Here is a 21,060-nt window from a genome sequence, read left to right as displayed (position 1 = left end):
GTCTTTGTCCTCAGACCTGGAGGGAAGCCAAAGTCATTCCGCTACTTAAGAGTGGTAAAGCGGCCTTTACTGGTTCTAACTGCAGACCTATCAGCTTGCTGAAAACAAATTAACAGCAGACTTTCAGCATGCTTATAGAGTAGAGCACTCTACATGTACGGCACTGACTCAAATGACTAATGATTGGTTGAAAGAAATTGGTAATAAGAAGATTGTGGGAGTTGTACTGTTAGATTGCAGTGCATACTTTGATATTATTGACCATAAACTGTTGTTGAGAAAATGTATGTTTTATGGCTTTTCAACCTCTGCCATATTGGGAATCCAGAGCTATCTATCTAATAGAACTCAGAGGGTTTTCTTTAATGGAAGCGTCTGTCACGACTTCCGCCGAAGTCGGTCCCTCTCCTTGTTCGGGCGGTGTTCGGCGGTCGACGTCACCAACCTTCTAGAGATCACTGATCCATTTTTAATTTTCCATTGGGTTTGTCTTGTCTTCCATCACACCTGGTTCCAATCCCATCAATTACATATTGTGTATTTAACCCTCTGTTTCCCCTCATGTCCTTGTCGGTGATTGTTTGTTGCATGTATTGGTGCTTATTATATTCTGGTGTGTGACAGGTTTTGTACCCACTTTCATTATTTTTGTATATGTTACTTATTAAACGACTCCATTTATACCAAGTTTGTTCTCCTGCGCCTGACTTCCCTGACACCAGCACGCACCCTTTACAGCGTCTCTAATGTCAAACATGTAAAGTGTTGTGTACCACAGGGCAGTTCTCTAGGCTATCTACTCTTTTCTAATTTGACCAGTGAACTGCCACTGGCAATAAACAATGCATGTGTGTCCATATATGCTGGTGATTCAACCATGTACACATCAGCAACCACAGCTAATGCAACCACAGCTAATGAAGTCACTGATAACCTTTACAAAGAGTTACAGTTTGTTATCTTCTCTAAGATAAGGGACAGCATTCGGAATTTTGGATGAAAAGCGTGCCCAAATTAAACTACCTGCTACTCGGGCCCAGAAGCTAAGATATGTGTATTATTATGTAGATTTGGATAGAAAACACTCTGAAGTTTCTAAAACCGTTTGAATCATGTCTGTGAGTATAACAGAACTTATTTGGCAGGCAAAACCCAGAGGACAAACCATTCAGATTTTTTTTATTTTTGAGGTCACTCTCTTTTCAATGTGTTTTCATTGGGAATCCAGATTTCCAATTGACTTTCTTGCAGTTCCTATTGCTTCCACTGGATATCAATAGTCTTTGGAAATTGGTTGAGGTTTTTCCTTTGAGAAATTAAGAAGTAGCACTGTTCAGAACGAGACTAGAGGGAAGTGTAATCATTGTTAGAGGCACGTTACACAGAGGCTCGCTACACATTGTTTTCCTCCGGTATTGAACACAGTATATCCCGTCTTAAATTAGATCAATTATTTACGTAAAAAAATACCTAAAGTTGTATTAGGAAGTAGTTTGAAATGTTTGGACAAAGCTTACAGGTAACTTTTGTAGTCATGTTGCGCGAGTTGGAACCGGTGTTTTTCTGGATCAAACGCCCAAATAAATGGACATTTTGGATATATATCGACGGAATTAATCGAACAAAAGGACCATTTGTGATGTTTATGGGACATATTGGAGTGCCAACAGAAGAAGCTCGTCAAAGATAAGGCATGAATTCTATCTTTATTTCTGCGTTTTGTGTCGCGCCTTGAGGGTTGAAATATGATTGTATATGTTTGTTTGCTGGGGTGCTGTCCTCAGATAATAGCATCGTTTGCTTTCGCCGTAAAGCCTTTTTGAAATCTGACACGTTGGCTGGATTCACAAGTGTAGCTTTAATTTGGTGTATTGCATGTGTGATTTCTGGGGAATTTTTTTTTTATAGTAATTTATTTGAATTTGGCGCTCTGCATTTTCACTGGATGTTGGCCAGTTGGGAAGCTAGCGTCCCACATATCCCAGAGAGGTTATGGAATGGGTGGCCAATAATAAACTGGTCTTGAACATCTCTAAAACTAAGAGCATTATATTTGGTACAAATCATTCCCTAAGTTCTAGACCTCAGCTGAATCTGGAAATGAATGGTGTGGCTGTTGAACAAGTTGAGCAGACTAAAATATTTGGTATTACCTTAGATTGTAAACTGTAATGGTCAAAACATATAGATTCAATGGTTGTAAAGATGGGGAGAAGTATGTCTGTAATAAAGAGATGCTGTGCTTTTTTGACACCACACTCCGCAAAGCAAGTCGTGCAGGCTCTAGTTTTTTCTTATCTTGATTATTGTCCAGTCATATGGTCAAGTGCTGCAAAGAAAGACCTAGTTAAGTTGCAGCTGGCCCTGAACAGAGCGACACGTCGAACTCTTCATTGTAATCAGAGGGCTAATATTAATACTATGCATGCCAGGTGCTCTTGGCTAAGAGTTGAGGAAAGACTGACTGCGTCACTTCTTGTTTTTATAAGAAACATTACTGTGTTGGAAATTCCAAATTGTTTGTCAACTTACACACAGCGCTGATACACACACTTCCCCCACCAGCCATGCCACCAGGGGTCTATTCAAAGTCCCCAGGTCCAGAACACATTCAAGGAAACATACAGTATTATACAGAACCATGAGTGCATGAATCTGGGGCGGCAGGTATCCTAGTGCATTAGAGCATTGGGCCAGTAACCGAAAGGTTGCTAGATAAAATCCCCGAGCTGACAAGGTAACATCTGTTGTTCTGCCCCTGAACAAGGCAGTTAACCCACTTTTCCTAGGCCGTCATTGAAAATAAGAATTTGTTCTTAACTGACTTGCCTAGTTAAATTAAGGTTAAATAAAAAATAAGAATCTCCCTTCCATTGTCTATAGCGCAAGTGAACAGCAAACCTGGTTTCAAAAAACAAGTAAAGCAACAGCTCATGGCACACTGCCTCTCCCCCATGTGACCTACTTGTTGTGTGTATGTACCGTATGTGTAACTGATATACACGCACACACACTACATGTTAAATTGGAATGTCTTTTCGTTATGTGTCGGACCCTAGTAAGACAGTAGCTATTGGCATTGGCTAATGGGGATCCTAATAAATCAAAGTGTAGCCGCGGAATGGCATACTGTATGAAATACAGAGGTGACGGAAAAGGTTATGATTTTGATGATTCTATTGATTGTGGTGTTGATGACGTGACTGGTGAAAAAGACAGGACTGACCTGCAGCATCTGAAGCAAGGTCTACATCTGTCACCTGAACACTCTCTGGTCCTGTTGAATCAAGGTTGGTGGCCGCATCACAGTTCTTGTCAGCCAAATCTGTCAAAAACAGAGGTTGGGATCAGGGATGAGAAACATAGCACAAATGTGTAATTATCTTCAGCATATATTATAGTCCAAGTTCTAAGAATGGCGAGGATGGCAAGAGTCATTAAGATTTATGTGTGTTTTAAGGGATCATTGTGCCAAAACTAGGCCCAGTTTCCGGACGACACATGCATTTCTCAAATCAACACATAGGGAGAACTTTCCCTAAGTGCGTTGTTGGAGCATGTGTCGATACTGGTAGGATCGGGAGAAAGGCAGCGCTAATCTTGGATGAGCTTTCTCCATTCAAATCTTCCCATAACATTGGAATTACTTACTGACGACGGATCAGCTCCTAGAGAAATATTATCACTTATATGGCTGCTAATATTGCTGCTTTTTCTAATGCTTCCCATTAATAATGCACTAAATCACAGATTTGGGACATCATTGCGCACATTTGTTTTTACACATCATGAAACATATACTGAAAAATTACAGACAATAGCCTACAATTAGCAAAATAGAACTCGGTTGAACATGAAATAGATTTTAATATGAGTTAAATATATAGGCCTATGTGCTATGTATCCTATAATGTATGTATATTTTTTGATTGCAGTCATCTCATTGTCTCTATGTTTCGCGGAGATCTTCTGTGTATAAATCACTCAAATAACGGAGGACAAAACAGAACAAAAATTCGGATAAAACTGCAGATCCTCGCAATATAATGACAACTCTTAATAAAGATTGTTTAAAAAGAAGACCAGCTTCATACGACAATAAAACAAAGGGCAAAAAAGCATCTATTAACGCACTGTTCTATAAGTGGTCTGAGGCAGTTGGTAATTAATGAGTGTTTTCAAGTTCAACTTAAGTTACAATAGTTTGGAGAAACAGCTCTGAGAATTAACGATGCTCCTGTCACGTCCTGACCATAGTTCTTATGTGTTTTGCTTGTTTAGTGTTGGTCCGGACGTGAGCTGGGTGGGAATTCTATGTTGTGTGTCTAGTTTGTCTGTTTCTGTGTCCAGCCTAATATGGTTCTCAATCAGAGACAGCTGTCAATCGTTGTCCCTGATTGAGAATCATATATAGGTGGCTTGTTTTGTGTTGGGGATTGTGGGTGGTTGTTTCCTGTCTCTGTGTTTGTGGTCTGCACCAGATAGGACTGTCTCGGTTTTTCACATTTGTTGTTTTTGTATTGTTGTAAGTGTTCATTATATTAAACATGTTGAACACTAACTGCGCTGCATTTTGGTCCTCTCCTTCATCCCAGGAAGAAAGCCGTTACAGCTCCTACAAAGGTTCTAACAATTATCTTAGCATTAACATACTTTTGGGAAGCCAGATCCTGGTCAATATGAACAATGAAAAAATAAAAACTCACCTGATGCATTGAAACAGAAGGCATCAAAGGGTTGTTCCGGAGAGACATGATGGAAGAAGACCCCAGTGGTGTTGTTTGCACAGTTAACACGAGCCTTTTGTCTGAGGATGGTGGTGTTTCCGTTGCTGATCCAACCATATCTAGAATCAAATGGCAAATAGAATTTAAGATCCAATTGCTATAGTATGTTAGCCATTAGCTTTAGAATGTTTGTAGCTTACACCACAGAATTATCAGCAATACTTAAGAAATATGTCAAATATAGGCAAAAAAGTATGTAGTTAAAGTAGAGGTGAAGCAAGATAACACAATACTTTTTATTTTCGGTGTGTCCTTGTACTTGATCTAAATAGGAGATTAAATGTCAATTAAGGTAAACAATCATTTATATTGACACAATAAATCAATACTGCTAGCAGTGTTTAAGTTGAGATAAGGAACACCATACAGGGCTCCGTAATCATACAATTTATTGACCATTACCGTTTTCCCTGCAAAACCCCCCGAAACCGAAAGGTCCATGTTGGTCTATGCTGGTCAGTGCTGGTCTGACTAGCATGATCTAGCTGGTAAGGCTGTCTGACTACCTAGTCAAGCTGTTGATGCTGGTGACCAGCTCATGCTGATATGCTGGTGATGCTGGTATGCTGGTGACCAAGCTTGTCCATGCTGGTCAAGCATGGTCTAGTTGGTCAAGCTGGTCTGACCAGCATGGTCTAGCTGGTAAAACCACGCCCATCATTATCATATTTCCCAGAATCCTCTATTGCAGTTAGATTTTTTAATTTTTTTTATTCAATATCTGTGTTTTTGCATGTACATTGATTGATTTGTTAGTTTTATGCTACACAAAGAAAAATTACATAAATGTTTCCAAACGAATCCAATCTGTTAGTTGGATTGAATGCACCGTTACTGAAATGGTTGTCCAGTTTAGATGTTTAGGTAGTCTCAATTATTCATCATCCTAACCCATACTGAACAGTTTCAATTGTTGGATATCCCCACTCTGTCTGGATACTAATAGGAATGAAACATCACTTTGTAAGCCAGCATAATGTGATTTGCAGGCCTTTTGATATGTATTATATTGTCTTAAATAATTAGGCACTTTGGTGCTGGTTTTTCTGGTGACCAGCTAGTACTGGTCATCAGCATATCAACTTCACCAGCATAAGTTGTACAGTTGCCATGGCACTCTATTGGCAGCCTAGGCAGAGAGCCCATGTATATTTTCTAAATATGGAAATATTTACACTTTTTTTAATTAATCATTTTACTTTCTTTTTGTTTTTGAATAGCCACATGTGTATAGATTTAGTCTGGATAAACAAACAAAACCTCCTTCCCAAGATTTAATTGCAAACCAGCTTTTGAAAGTTGGCAAGTAAATAATGCTAGTTACAAGCTGTTTTGATTTCAGTACATTGGCCTACATTGGGATGTTTCTACGGTCTCGATCCAAGAGTGGGACTACAGTGCCATGACAAGTTGGCAGTGAGGAATTCATTACTCAAGAGTATTTCTCCGAATTGATGTGTGGACTGAATCCTGCATGTGGAGCTAAAATGCAAACTGCATCTCATTCTACAAGTGTCCTACCACTACAGAGAAGACAGATGGGGAGACTCTTTGAGCTACCTGCCTGCCCCTGGACGACCTGATCTAACTGCTCAGCTCCTCCTGTTGACCACCTGCACCTCCCTCTGCTCAAACCTTGTGCTATTGACTGTCTCTCCATCTGTTGGAGGCGTGAAGTAACGTACTGAGAACTTAGTAGTCCAGTCCTTCTGCATACTCACATCATTCATATTTTTTTAATGTTTGTTTTGTTTTTAAAGTGTTTCGAGATACTTGTATGTGCCGTGTACTGCAATTCAGCTTTTAGCTGCTAAGTATGGCCGAAATGTTTTTCAAAAATCACAACGAAGGCTGATTACCAGCAAAACCAGCACTAGTTACCATCATATGCTGGTCTATGCTTCTTTTTCAACAGGGGTGTTTTTGATTTAGAGAACGTCATTCAGTGAGTGATAAGCCTACCACATTTTTTAAAAACACTTACAGAAGGGATTCACAAGTATTTTTCAATGGCCATACTAGTATACCACAAACACATGTCCAATACATACGTAGCTTGATTCTAAGTGGTATGCTAGTGTGAATATTGGAACAGGACCACTAGTCTCAGGGAAACATCTTGCTGATCTCTTTCCTTAAAGCTGTTCTTTACTCTTTGATACGGCATGTCCTGCGGTTCCTAAGCAGAGGCTCTGTTATCATGAAGACAGGTGTGTGACCTCACCTGCAGGTCTCTAGGCCTTGGGCATGGGCCTCGATGACCTGTTCCTTGCTGGCAATGGTGATACCCAGGCTCTCACACAGCTTCTTGGCTAGGTCCAAGGTCAATGAGTAGCGAGTTTCTCCTTCCACGTGGAACACTCCGGCATGGCTGCAGCTACGTGATTTTACTGTAGCTGAGGGAAGGAGGAGAAGGTGGGAGAGAGGTTAGTTTTAAGGAAATTTGCCAGTGAGACATTGCATGGCGGCCATTTTGTTACTATGAATTTGAAAACTATCATATTTGGACATCATCAAAAGACTGAAAGAACACATGGTGGAAGAAAGGTTACTTTTCAATATGTCCAAAAATAACGAGGCATTGCTCTTGTCAGGTTAGGTGGTCAGTTACACACACCTAACTAGGCACAAGCCCAACTGGTAACAAACAAAACAGATGGGTCAAACAAATTCATTTCCCACTGGCATTTGCAATAAATTTGGTATTCACAGTCAAGTTTCCATCACAATTTTCCCTTTGCTCTTGGCAGGTCAGGTGGTCAGTTTCACACAACGTACTAGACACAAGATCAACTGGTGACAAATAAAACAGATGGGTGAAACAAATTCATTTCCCAGTGGTATTTGCAATAAAGTTATAATTTTTATCACAATTTTGGGTTAACAAATGTATAACAGACATGAGAAACACACCACAGGGCACACAAATCAAATCAAATTGTATTGGTCACATACACGTATTTGCAGATGTTATTGCGGGTGTTGCAAAATGCTTGTGTTTCTAGCTCCAACAGTGCAGAAATATCTAACAAGTAATATCTAATCATTTCACAACAATACACACAATACACTGGTTGAATCAATGTTGTTTTCACATCATTTCAATTAAATTATGTTGAACCAACGTGGAATAGACTTTGAATGACGTCTGTGCCCAGTAGATTTAAAACCTCTTAAGGATCTGACCCTTTTTTAAATTTTCATCTAAAATGACACACCCAAATCTAACTGCCTGTATCTCATGACCTGAAGCAAGGATATGCATATTCTTGATATAATTTAAAAGGAAACACTTTGAAGTTTGTGGAATAGTGAAATTAATGTCGGGGAATATAACACATTAGATCTGGTAAAAGATAATACAACGAAAAAAGCATGCGTTTTTTTCTTGTTTTTTTGTACCATCAACTTTGAAATACAAGAGAAAGGCCATAATGTATTATTCTAGCCCAGGCACAATTTTGATTTTGGCCACTAGACTGCAGCAGTGTATGTGCAAAGTTTTAGACTGATCCAATGAATCATTGCATTTCTGTTCAAAATGTTGTATCAAGACTGCCCAAATGTGCCTAATTGGTTTAATAATACATTTTCAAGTTCATAATTGTGCACTCTCCTCAAACAATAGTACGATATCCTTTCACTGTAATAGCTACTGTCAATTGGACAGTGCAGTTAGATTAACAATAATTTAAGCTTTCTGCCCATATCAGCCATGTCTATGTCATGGGAAATATTTTTCTTACTTACAACCTCATGCTAATCACATGTGTCATGTGTGCTCCCTCTCCGGCCTCTAGGTCACCAGTTGCGCATCTGTAAAAGTTTGTGAGGGTTTTAGGTGACAAGTCACATTTCTTCATCCTCCTGAGTTTGAGAGGCGCTGTCCCTTCTGTGCCTTCTTCACCACACTGTCTGTGTGGGTGGACCATTTCAGTTTTTCCGTGATATGTACGCAGAGGAACTTAAAACTTTCCACCTTCTCCACTGCTGTCCCATCGATGTGCTTAGGGGGGGCGCTCCCTCTGCTGCTTCCTGAAGTCCACGATCATCTCCTTTGTTTTGATGACATTGAGTATGAGGTTATTTTCTTGACACCACACTCCGAGTGGCCTGCCACAGGAGTCGCTGGTGCGCTATGGGACAAGGACATCCCTGCCACCCTCCTCTAACCCGGACAACGCTGGGCTAATTGTGTGCCGCCCCATGGGTCTCCAGGTCGAGGCTGGCTGCGACCGAGCCTGGACTCGAACCCAGAATCTCTAGTGGCACAGCTAGCACTGTGATGCGATGCAGTGCCTTAGACCACTGCGCCACTTGGGAGGCCCGTCGTCTGCAAACTTGATGATCGAGTTGGAGGCATGCATGGCCACACAGTCAGGGGTGAACAGGGAGTACAGGAGGGGGCTGAACACGCACCCTTGTGGGGCCCCAGTGTTGAAGATCAGCGAAGTGGAGATGTTGTTCCCTACCTTCACCACCTGGGGGTGGCCCGTCAGGAAATCCAGGACCCAATCGAACAGGGCGGGGTTGAAACCCAGGGCCTCCAGCTTAATGATGAGATTGGAGTGTACTATAAACTGAGGTATCAAGCCCTGAATGCTGTTTAAATCAAATCAAATCAAATTGTATTGGTCACATACACATGGTTAGCAGATGTTAACGCGAGTTTAGTGAAATGCTTGTGCTTCTAGTTCTGACCATGCAGTAATATCTAACAAGTAATCTAACAATTTCACAACAACTACCTTATACACACAAGTGTAAAGGAATTAATAAGAATTTGTACATATTGGTGAGGGATGGCCGACCGGCATAGGCAGGATGCAGTATGGTATAGAGTACAGTATATACATATGAGATGAGTAATGTAGGGTATGTAAACACTATATAAAGTGGCATTGTTTAAAATGACTAGTGGTACATTTATTACATCCATTTTTTATTGTTAAAGTGGCTAGAGATTTGAGTCAGTTTGTTGGCAGCAGCCACTCAATGTTAGTGATGTCTGTTTAACAGTCTGATGGCCTTGAGATAGAAGCTGTTTTTCAGTCTCTCGGTCCCAGCTTTAATGTACCTGTACTGACCTCGCCTTCTGGATGATAGCGGGGTGAGCAGGCAGTGGCTCGGGTGGTTGTTATCCTTGATGATCTTTTTGGCCTTTCCGTGACATCGGGTGGTGTAGGTGTCCTGGAGGGCAGGTAGTTTGCCACCGGTGATGCGTTGTGCAGACCTCACTACCCTCTGGAGAGCCTAACGGTTATGGGCGGAGCAGTTGCCGTATCAGGCAGTAATACAGCCCGACAGGATGCTCTCGATTGTGCATCTGTAAAAGTTTGTGAGTGTTTTTGGTGACAAGCCAAATTTCTTCAGCCTTCTGAGGTTGAAGAGGAGCTGTTGCGCCTTCTTCACCACGCTGTCTGTATGGGTGGACCATTTCAGTTTGTCCGTGATTGGCTGACAGCCGTGGTATATCAGACCGTATACCACGGTTATGACAAACAATTCATTTTTACTCTTCTAATTACGTTGGTTTATAATGGCAATAAGGCACCTCGGGGGTTTGTGGTATATGGCTATTCACCTTGTGTCATGCTTACGAACAGCCCTTAGCCATGGCAGAGTGTATTTGCCATTTACCACACCCCCTTGGGCATTATTACTTAGGTATTATACAGACAGCAAAAACACTTCAGTGAATACTACGGTAATGTAAAAAACAAAAACACTACAGTGATTACTATAGTATACAGTGCCTTCGGAATGTATTTAAACCCCTTGACTTTTTCCACTTTTTGTTCGGGTTACAGCCTCTTCTAAAATGTATTAAACTGTTTTTTCCCCCTCATAAATCTGCACACAATACCGCATAATGACAAAGTAGAAACAGGTTTTCAGAAATGTTTGCTAATTTGTTAAAAATGAAAAACATAAATATGACATTTACATAAGTATTCAGACTCTTTACTCAGTACCTTGTTAAAGAACCCACTAATTGGGCAAATGTAGAATTTTGTTTGTTGTCTGAGTGAGGGAAATGCTGTAAATTAAGAGGACTCAATGTGTTTTGAAAGATGAGAAGTTGAGGATTATTATAAATATCGCTTTAATGTCATACAAGCAAGCCAAACAATGTCATACTGCTTTGATGTCATAAGTTATATTAGTCCCACTGTCTCGCCAGTGTGACTTAGGTCTTCTAACCCTGTTTAAACATTGTGTGTTTGAGCTACAGACTTCTGGGTTGTACAATTGGTCTGTGTGATTAACAGGGGCTGACCTAGATCGGTGTTTGTAAGACAATGTAGGATCCCAAAGAGGCCATGAGCTGGGTCTTTTTTATAAAAATGTCGTAGAGTCAGAAGGGTTTGAACTACAAACTATTGAAAAGCTGAGACTCTAACGGACACGCACGTGTAACGTTTTTTGCTCAATGACGTTCACAAGCTACACTAGAGTCGTTAGAAGGTGAGTGGTTCTTCTGCATAGAAAATCACAGGAAATCCCAGGACATCGTGTCTATAATAGTTTACATAGTTGCTGTCACAAACTGCAAACAATTATCACTAGTTGGATATTAATTTTCCACTAAGCAACATTTTCTGTACTTACAGCATTCATATAAATTCATTTTTTATCAGGTTTTTGCCTTGGCTGACATTTCTATTTTGACATTTGTCAATATAACTCATGAATGCAACTGTTTATGTCAAATTGTGTTGTTTTATACTTGTAACTCAGGTTGTCCTGAAAAGAAAATGGTGAAACACTTCAATGTGAGGCTAAATATAAGCACTGGATATACAGGTAAAAGAAAGAATGAATGAATGAAAAGCCAATTTTTGCTGGGGCCTCGGGTCTGATAGGGTTACAAGATGACGTTGCGTCATACCCTGGGTTGTTCTGAACCTATGTTTGTCTATTGTGACAAAAATTTGCCACAGAACACTCACCAAAATATATCATGCATTTGAATATACCCACTGGGCACAGACGTCAGTTCAAGGTCTATTTCATGTTGGTTCAACATAATTTAATTGAAATGACGTGGAAACAACTTTGATTCAACCAGTGTGTGCACAGTGGGTATGCGCACCAAAATGACAAACTGTTTCTCGGAATTGCCTTGTGAAAGCCTGACATTGTAAGATCATATTTTATAACTTAGGTAGTCATGTTGATAATAGAACAAGCTTTCAAATGATGACTACCTGACCCAGATTGCGATTTAAAATGGGCCGTTTTTGTTGCAACTTGCATCTATCCCAGATTTTCCAGTAATATTTGCATCATGTTACTGAATGTATCCAGAGTATTTTCAGATTTCATTAACAACAAATGTGCCAAACAGTGTAATGTTTGGATTCAGTCTGGTGTCAGTCTGGTGTCAGGTGAACTGTTGTGCCTTCAACTTTGGTGTAATAATTTTTCCATAATCTCCAAAATGTTCCCTTTAAATTTCTACGATGCTTATGCGTATACTTTTAATATTCTTCTTTAAAAAACATTTCAATTTAGCCCGATCCACATAGGCCAATTTCCATGAGTATAAAAGGTCAAGGATTTAAACATGACTTCACTCCTTCTGTAAACATGCCCTGTTCTTTGGCCTGTACCTCAGAGAAACATAGAGTTAAAACTTTCCTAAACACAACTTATGAAAAACTGCAATTACAACAGCACCCTTAACAACAAGCTAAGCTGTGTTTTGGTATATTTCACTTGTGATTTCATGATTATAAATATTTGTAGTATTTCTTTTAAATTTGGCGCCCTGCAATTCAGCGGTTGTTTACGAAAATGATCCCACTAAAGGGTTCCGTGCGTCAAGAGGTTAATTAACTAGATGAGATTATGTAACCAATTGTTTAAAACCTGTTGAGGATGGGGGCGCTGTTGTGACTATTTATGCTAATCGTGTAATTTTTGAAACGGCTTCCCACAAAATCCTTGATCGTACAATATGCATATTATTATTATTATTGGATAGAAAACAGTCTATAGTTTCTATAGGAGTTGAAATTTTGTCTCTAAGTGGAACAGAGCCCATTCTACAGCAATTTCCCTGACATGGAGTCAGATTTCAGAAATTTTGGCCACTGTTCTGGAGTCAGTTAAAAGGGCACTGTTATTGCTATGACTATACGGACACTGCTTACGTCTTCCCCTGGATGCCTTTACGTGATGACGATTTGAATGGGGTCGATTGCGCGTTCACAGGCACTATAAATTAAAAAACCCTGTAGCTAGCAAGTCTTTTCTTGGTGCGTAACGCGCGTGGAGGACACCGACCCGCTCCTGTTCCAAGCGTTAGTTTAGCCTGTTATATTTCTCCGGTCATCTTTTTACTCGTTATAGGAGTTAAAAACATCATAAGGTAGTTAATTTAAAGCGTTTTATAGCAATTTATGTCCGTTTAGTGCGATTTTGGGACATTTATTTTTGAAACTCTGTGAATAGCTGGGCACGCTTTTCAGTTCATCCCGAACGCAGTTGGCATTTCCACATGGCAAGAGGACAGCTTTCCACCAAAAGACGATTACTCCCAAGAAAGGATCCTTTGCCCAAGATACTGATGGAAGAACAGCTCAAAGTAGGACATTTTTATTATGATAAATCGTGTTTCTGTCGAAAAATGTTAGTGGCTTAGGACGCCATGTTTTTTGACGTAGCTTCGCTTGGCGCAAACTGTATTGAAAAGTAAGGATAATTAAAAAAATGTAATTCCGCAATTGTATTAAGAATTAAATTGTCTATCAATCCCTGTCCACCCTATATTTTTTAGTCACGTTTATGAGTATTTATGTATAAGAGTAGATCACTGTCTAAGTGGCGCAAGGACATTTTCTGACCAGCTGAGCTACATTTCACATTGTCTAACCATGATTTTGGTGGCTAAATATAAACATTTTCGATCAAACTCTATATGGATTGTGTAATATGATGTTACAGGAGTGTCATCGTAAGAATTCTGAGAAGGTTAGTGAAAAAATTAATATATTTTGGCGATGTTGACTTTTATCGCTCACTTTGGCTAGAATCAATGCTGGGCTGCTATGTGCTATGTGCTAAGCTAATATAACGATTTATTGTGTTTTCGCTGTAAGACACTTAGAAAATCTGAAATATTGTCTGTATTCACAGGATCTGTGTCTTTCGATTAGTGTATGCTGTGTATTTTTACGAAATGTTTGATGATTAGTAGTTAGGTAAACACGTTGCTCATTGTAATTATTCTAGTCCATTTGTGACGGTGGGTGCAATTGTAACCTATGCCATCTACCTGAAATATGCACTTTTTTCTAACAAAACCTATCCCATACCATAAATATGTTATCAGACTGTCATCTGATGAGTTTTTTTGTTGGTTAGGGGCTATAAATATCTTAGTTTAGCCGAATTGGTGATAGCTACTGGTGTTGGTGGACAAATAAAAGATGGTGGATTATGCTAATGTGTTTTTAGGTAATAGATGTACATCTTTACATATTGTGTCTTCCCTGTAAAACATTTTAAAAATCGGACATGTTGACTGGATTCACAAGATCTGTGTCTTTCATTAGCTGTATTGGACTTTAATGTGTGATAGTTAAATATTTAAAAAAAATATTTTATTTGAATTTCGCGGCACTGGTTTTTCAGTGGGGGGGGGGGGGGGCTGTGCCGCTAGCGGCACGCTCATCCTAGACAGGTTAAATACAATATGGCTAACATTTCTCTGATGTGCCCCTCATTGTAGGGTACAACAACACTATCTCATTGGATAAAAGGGAGAGTTCTACGGAACTATCTTCTGGCAGAAATGAACGGGTTGAACTGCAAATTAACAGGATGTGGCACGCCCACACACAAACACAGAAGCACACACACAGAAACACACACATAGCAACACACACACAGCAACAAACAGAATCATTATCATATTTCACACTAAGGGACGCTTCTGATCACTTTTCCACAGTCAGTTCCTAAAATGGTAAACAGCACATTTGCATCTGGGTGAGAATCTATTCTGTGACACAATCATACAGTCTTGTGACATACCGAAATGAGAAATGGAAACTACAGTATTGGGGCAGCCGAGTGGGAATTGCCATGTCTCTACCTTGTCACTGTGGTGACCCTTTGCTCTTGTCAGGTCAGGTGCTTAGTTTCACACGCCTCACAAGTACTCAACTGGCAGCTTCATTAAATAGTACCCGCAAAACACCAGTCTCAATGTCAACAGTGAAGAGGCGACTCCGGGATGCTGGCCTTCTAGGCAGAGTTGCAAAGGAAAAGCCATATCTCAGACTGGCCAATAAAAAGAAAAGATGAAGATGGGCAAAAGAACACAGACACTGGACAGAGGAACTCTGCCTAGAAGGCCAACATCCCGGAGTCGCCTCTTCACAGTTTACATTGAGACTGGTGTTTTGCAGGTACTATTTAATGAAGCTGCCAGTTGAGGTCCTGTGAAGCGTCTGTTTCTCAAACTAGACACTCTAATGTACTTGTCCTCTTGCTCAGTTGTGCACCGGGGCCTCCCACTCCTCTTTCTATTCTGGTTAGAGCCAGTTTGCCCTGTTCTGTGAAGGAAGTACTACACAGCGTTGTACGAGATCTTCAGTTTCTTGGCAATTTCTCGCATGGAATAGCCTTCATTTCTCAGAACAAGAATAGACTGACGAGTTTCAGAAGAAAGTTCTTTGTTTCTGGCCATTTTGAGCCTGTAATCGAACCCACAAATGTTGATGTTCCAGATACTCAACTACTCTAAAGAAGTCCAGCTTAATTGCTACTTTAATCAGGACAACAGTTTTCAGCTGTGCTAACATAATTGCAAAAGGGCTTTCTAATGATCAATTAGTCTTTTAAAATTATAATCTTTGATTAGCTAACACAACGTGCCATCGGAACACAGGAGTGATGGTTGCTGATAATGGGCCTATGTACGCCTATGTAGATATTCCATACAAAATCAGCCGTTTCCAGCTACAAGAGTCATTTACAACATTAACAATGTCTACACTCTATTTCTGATCAATTTGAAGTTATTTTAATGGACAAAAAAAACGTGTTTTTCTTTCAAAAACAAGGATATTTTCTAAGTGGCCCCAAACGTTTGAACGGGGGCTTTTTTTACATTTATATTTTCGTCATTTAGCACACGCTCTTATACATTTTCTTCAATCAGCAAAGTCAGTGCTCAGAAAGAATTCAAGTGCAAGAGTTATTTCACAGTGTGGTTGTGATTTCACCTCCAGAAAAGGGCCTTCCGAGTACTTGGGAATAGTACATATATTCACCTTCTGAGGAAGTTTGTAAAGATAGTCAGGATAAAATGGATAGAAATACTACATAAATATGTATATAGACTGCAAAAGCATGAACATCATGAACACGCACACACACTCACATTGGAAATCTCACCCCAGATATCCTATCCTATGGTGCTTGCTGATACATGATTACCATGGCGACAGAGACAAACATCAGTTGCGAAAGATGTGGTTCAAGCGAGCATTGTGTTTTGTCTTTTGTCTCCAGGGTGTTGGGCACTGGCAGAATAACAGGCCAAGAGGATAAGTGTGTAGGGACAAGAGGGATGTCAAGAGCGAGGTCCGTAGGGCTGAGCCGCTCGCTTCAATGCCTGTCTTCATCTATCTCTGTCTGAACCTATCTCTCTCTCCCTCCATCTATCACTCTTCTCATGGGTTTGGCTATACACAGCTTTGATCATCAATGGACATTGAGTTATTCAGTTTAAAAAAAAATCTCCCTCCACATACTGTAACATCAATATTCTTAGAGTGTCAGGCCTTTTAATCTACAGACTGCAAAAGCATTAACATCATGTGCACACAGGATATCTCACCCCAGATATTCTATCTCCATGGTACTTGTTGATATAGGATTACCATGGCGACAGGCACAAACATCAGTTGCGAAAGTGAGAATTGTGTTGTGTCTCCAGAGTGTTGGGCACTGGCAGAGCAACAGACCATGACGATGGACCACGAAAGCAATGGGTCCCCCTAGTGCTGAGCCACCCGCTTCAATACCTGTCTACATCTATCTCTGTCCGAACCTGCCTCTCTCCATCTCTCTCTCTTCTCATGGGTTTGGCGCTACAATTCACCTACCGCCCTGACAGATCCACAGACGACGCAATCTCTATTGCACTGCACACTTCCCTCACTCACCTGGACAAAAGGAATACATATGTGAGAATGCTCTTCATCAACTACAGCTTGGCCTTCAATACCACAGTGCCCTCTAAGCTCACCATAAAGCTCACAGCCCTGGGACTGAACTCCTCCCTATACAACTTGGTCCTGGACTTCCTGACGGGCCCCCTCCCAAGTGGTGAAGATAAGCAACATTAATTCCTCGACACTGATTCTCAACACAGGGGCACCACAAGGGTGCATCCTCAGTCCCCTCCTTTACTCCCAGTATACCCACGACTGTGTGGCCTCACACAGTTCCAACTCTATCATCAAGTTTGCTGATGACAGTAGTAGGTCTAAATGCCAACAATGATGAGATGACCTACAGGGAGGAGGTAGGCAGTCTGATGGCATGGTGTCAGGTAAAAAAACGGAACTTCAGCAAAACAAAGGAGCTGATTGTGAACTTCAAGAGGAAGCAGGTCGAGCATTCCATCCTTATCAACTGGGCCGCTGTGGAGAAGGTCAAAAAGTTTCTTGGCTTGCACATCTCTGAGGAGCTGAAATTGTGAAATCACACGGACACCATGGTGAAGAAGGCATGACAGTGACTCTTCAAACTCAGGATGCTGAAGAAATGTGGTCTGTCCCCGAGAGCCCTCACAGTGTTCTACAGGAGCACCATCGACAGCATACTGTCGGGCTGCATCACACCCTGTTACGGCTACACCACCGCCGCGGACCGCAAGGCGCTAAAGAGGGTGGTACGCTCAGCCGAACACACCACTGGGTGCACACTGCCTGCCTTCCAAGACACCTACAACACCCGTTGCCGCAGGAAGGCCAAGAAGATCATCAGTGCTAGCATAATTGCAAAAGTGTTTTCTAATCATAAATTTGCCTTTTAAAATGATAAACTTGGATTAGCTAACACAACGTGCCATTGGAACACAGGAATGATGGTTGCTGATAACTATGTAGATATTCCATAAAAAAATTGCAGTTTCCAGCTACAATAATCGTTTCCAACATTAACAATGTCTACACTGTATTTCTGATCAATTTGATGTTATTTTAATGGTCAAAAAAATTGTTTTTCTTTCAAAAACAAGGAAATGTCTAAGTGACCCCAAACTTTTGAACGGTATTGTATATATATTTTATAGCAGGCTATCATGATAATTTTGTCTGACATGCCCAAAATACAGACCTGTTGATAAAATGTGACACTTCGCAGTGACCGGAGTTTGACAAGTGACTACAGTTTGCATTGAATTGTGGCTCATACTGTATCTACCCCAGAAGTGATCAAAATTCTTCACTCGTTCCCTCGAGCTAAATCGAGGGCCGAGGGGGCAACGTTTGTGAATTGGACCTCCACTTAAGATGGCAATTCAACTGCATCCGGTTTCGACAGGGATTCCCTGGGGAAAGTGGCTAGCACGAGGGCTGAGGGGGTTGAAATAACTTGTTTGGATTGCAGCCTTGGCCACTTTAATAGTTGGTTTTGAAATGTAGGCCTGAATTTGTCACAGGTCAGGTTTTCTCCCTTGAGGGTACAACCTGAGGTTGTCACTGGAGAACACCCTTGGGTTACATCTAGTATCCAGGTGACCCTGATTGGGCTTATTGGGATCACCTGCTGGATGGCTATTTAGGATCCTCTGTGGACAGGTCCAGTTGCTCAGGTCTCATGTTTTGTTCAGTGTTCTCGTGTGCCCTTGCTTTGTTGTTTTGCTTTGAAGACCTTAAGTAAATATTCTGGATTTACCATTACTTCTGCCTGCTGTGGTTCTCTCACCTGGGTCCGAGTTCGTACTAGCACTAATGTCACAGAATTTGTCCATGAACTCAAGATAACACAGAAAAATAAAACATCAGCTGAATTGATGTTGTTAAATTACTGACAAATTACTATACCAGAGAAAAATCGTCTCAGTAACCAGGTTTCCATCCAACCTTTGTATGCAACCAAAGTACATGTAGAATATATATATTTTTTTACTACAGGCCTGATGGAAACCGTACATTTCTGGTAAACTTTACAAAATACGCTAGATAAGGTGGGATATTTTTGTGTCTGTAAAATTAATTATGTGAGAAATGGTGGTGGAAACACCTTTATAAACAAATGTTGATATAATAGCCTTCATATCGAAGTAAACTTATTTAAGTAAACGTATCATTAACGCGTTTATTTGTTTTGTGGTCCTCCCACTATGACTCGGGAAAGCATGCAGTTTATTAGGAGAAAGTATTGGTGAAAATGCATGGTGATGAGCTTGATGCTTATGTCACGTCTACTACAGCTCCCCCTCTCTGGCGCTAATTGTTGCCAGTTTACTCATTATTACGTACACCTGCCACCATCGTTAAGTGCACCTGTGCCTCATGAGACTCACCTGGACTCCATCACCTTCCTGATTACCTCCCCTATATCTGTCACTCTTTGGTTCCTTTCCCAGGTGTTATTGATTCTATTCCTGTGTTATATATCTGTACGCTACTTGTGTTTCTTGTTTTGTTCCTTGTTTCATTTATTATGAAATTCACTCCCTTTACTTGCTTCTCGACTCCTAGCATACCCATTACAGCTTAGCTGCCTTTTCACAAATGAAAATAATATTGCTCTTTTGTCCATAATAATCTCATCGTGTAGTTAGCCTACCCAAACTGTATCTGCGAGCTGTTGGCTAGAGCACCCGTGCCAAGAACGGAGAGGGCAATTTCGAAATATATAACGCAAAATATTTGTGACAAAATGATCAGAAGAGTTAAAAATGCGATGGAAACCAATTTTACTTGTATGTTTTATTCGGTAAATGGGAATTTAACAGCAAAAGTTATTTTTATGGAAACATGCTGGCAAGATTTGCATTTAGTTTTTATGTGGATAAAAAAAATATTTGCCTGAAAATCAATCGTCAATTGGATGGAAACCTAGCTGTCTTCATTATTTTACAGCTGTCTGTTTTGATGTCTCAATGATTTGACTTGTGTATCTGACAGTTCAGCCTGGTCTAATAGACTACACGCAACATAGTAAACGTAAATGGAGTACACTCAAATTACACTTAACAAAAATATAAATGCAACATTTTCAAAATGTTTTACTGAGTTACAGGAAATCAGTCAATTGAAATAAATAAATTTGGCCCTAATCTATGGATTTCACATGACTGTGAATACGGATATGCATCTGTTAGTCAAAGATATGTAAAACAAGAAAAGAAGGGGTGTAGATCAGGGGTGTCAAACTCATTCCACGGAGGGCCTAGCGTCTGCAGGTTTTTGTTTTTTCCTTTCAATAAAGCCCTAGACAACCAGGTGTGGGGAGTTCCTAACTAATTAGTGATGTTAATTCATCAATCAAGTACAAGGGAGGAGCGAAAACCCGCAGACACTCGGCCCCCCGTGGAATGAGTTTGACACCTGTGGTGTAGATCATGCAGCGCAACACATCTCCTTCGCATAGAGTTGATCAGGCTGTTGATTGTGGCCTGTGGAATGTTGTCCCACTCATTTTCAATGGCTGTGCGAAGTTGCTGGATATTGGCGAGAACTGAAATACGCTGTCATACACGTTGATCCAGAGCATCCCAAACATGCTCAATGAGGTCTCTGGTGAGTATGCAAGCCATGGAAGAACTGGGATGTCTTCAGCTTCCAGGAATTGTGTACAGATCCTTGCGACATGGGGCCGTGTAATATTATGTTGAAACATTAGGTGATGGCGGCGGATGAATGGCACGACAATGGTTCTCAGGATCTCCTCATGCTATCTCTGTACATTCAAATTGCCATTGATAAAATGCTATTGGTTCGCTGTCCGTTGCTTATAAGTGCCCATACCATAACCCCACCGCCACCATGGGGCACTCTTTTCACAACATTGACATCAGCAAACCGCTTGCCCACACGACGTCTGCCATCTGCCCGGTACAGTTGAAACCAGGATTCATCCGTGAAGAGCACACTTCTCCAGCGGCCATCGAAGGTGACCATTTGCCCAATGAAGTCGGTTACGTCGTCGAACTGCAGTCAGGTCAAGGCAAGGGCGACGAGTATGCAGTTGAGAATCCCTGAGACGGTTTCTGACAGCTTGTGCAAACCCACAGTTT

At 40.8% G+C, this 21,060-nt stretch overlaps 1 protein-coding gene across 1 annotated transcript in view; it reads right to left on the bottom strand.

Moving 5' to 3' along the window:
- Positions 1-21,060, bottom strand: part of LOC129866915 (CD44 antigen-like) — a 34,708-nt gene that overhangs the window by 8,549 nt on the left and 5,099 nt on the right. The window contains exons 2-4 of the mRNA XM_055939943.1: positions 7,012-7,183; positions 4,707-4,846; positions 3,227-3,325 (exon numbers count right to left, since the gene is read on the bottom strand). Of these exons, the coding sequence (XP_055795918.1) occupies positions 3,227-3,325; positions 4,707-4,846; positions 7,012-7,183 (411 nt within the window). The remainder of the gene's footprint in view (positions 1-3,226; positions 3,326-4,706; positions 4,847-7,011; positions 7,184-21,060) is intronic.

The sequence above is a fragment of the Salvelinus fontinalis genome, chromosome 12 (genome assembly GCF_029448725.1).
Source record: "Salvelinus fontinalis isolate EN_2023a chromosome 12, ASM2944872v1, whole genome shotgun sequence".
Lineage (NCBI taxonomy): Eukaryota > Metazoa > Chordata > Actinopteri > Salmoniformes > Salmonidae > Salvelinus > Salvelinus fontinalis.
The sequence above is the reverse complement of the archived record's forward strand: the minus strand, read 5'-3'. Positions and strand labels throughout refer to the sequence as shown.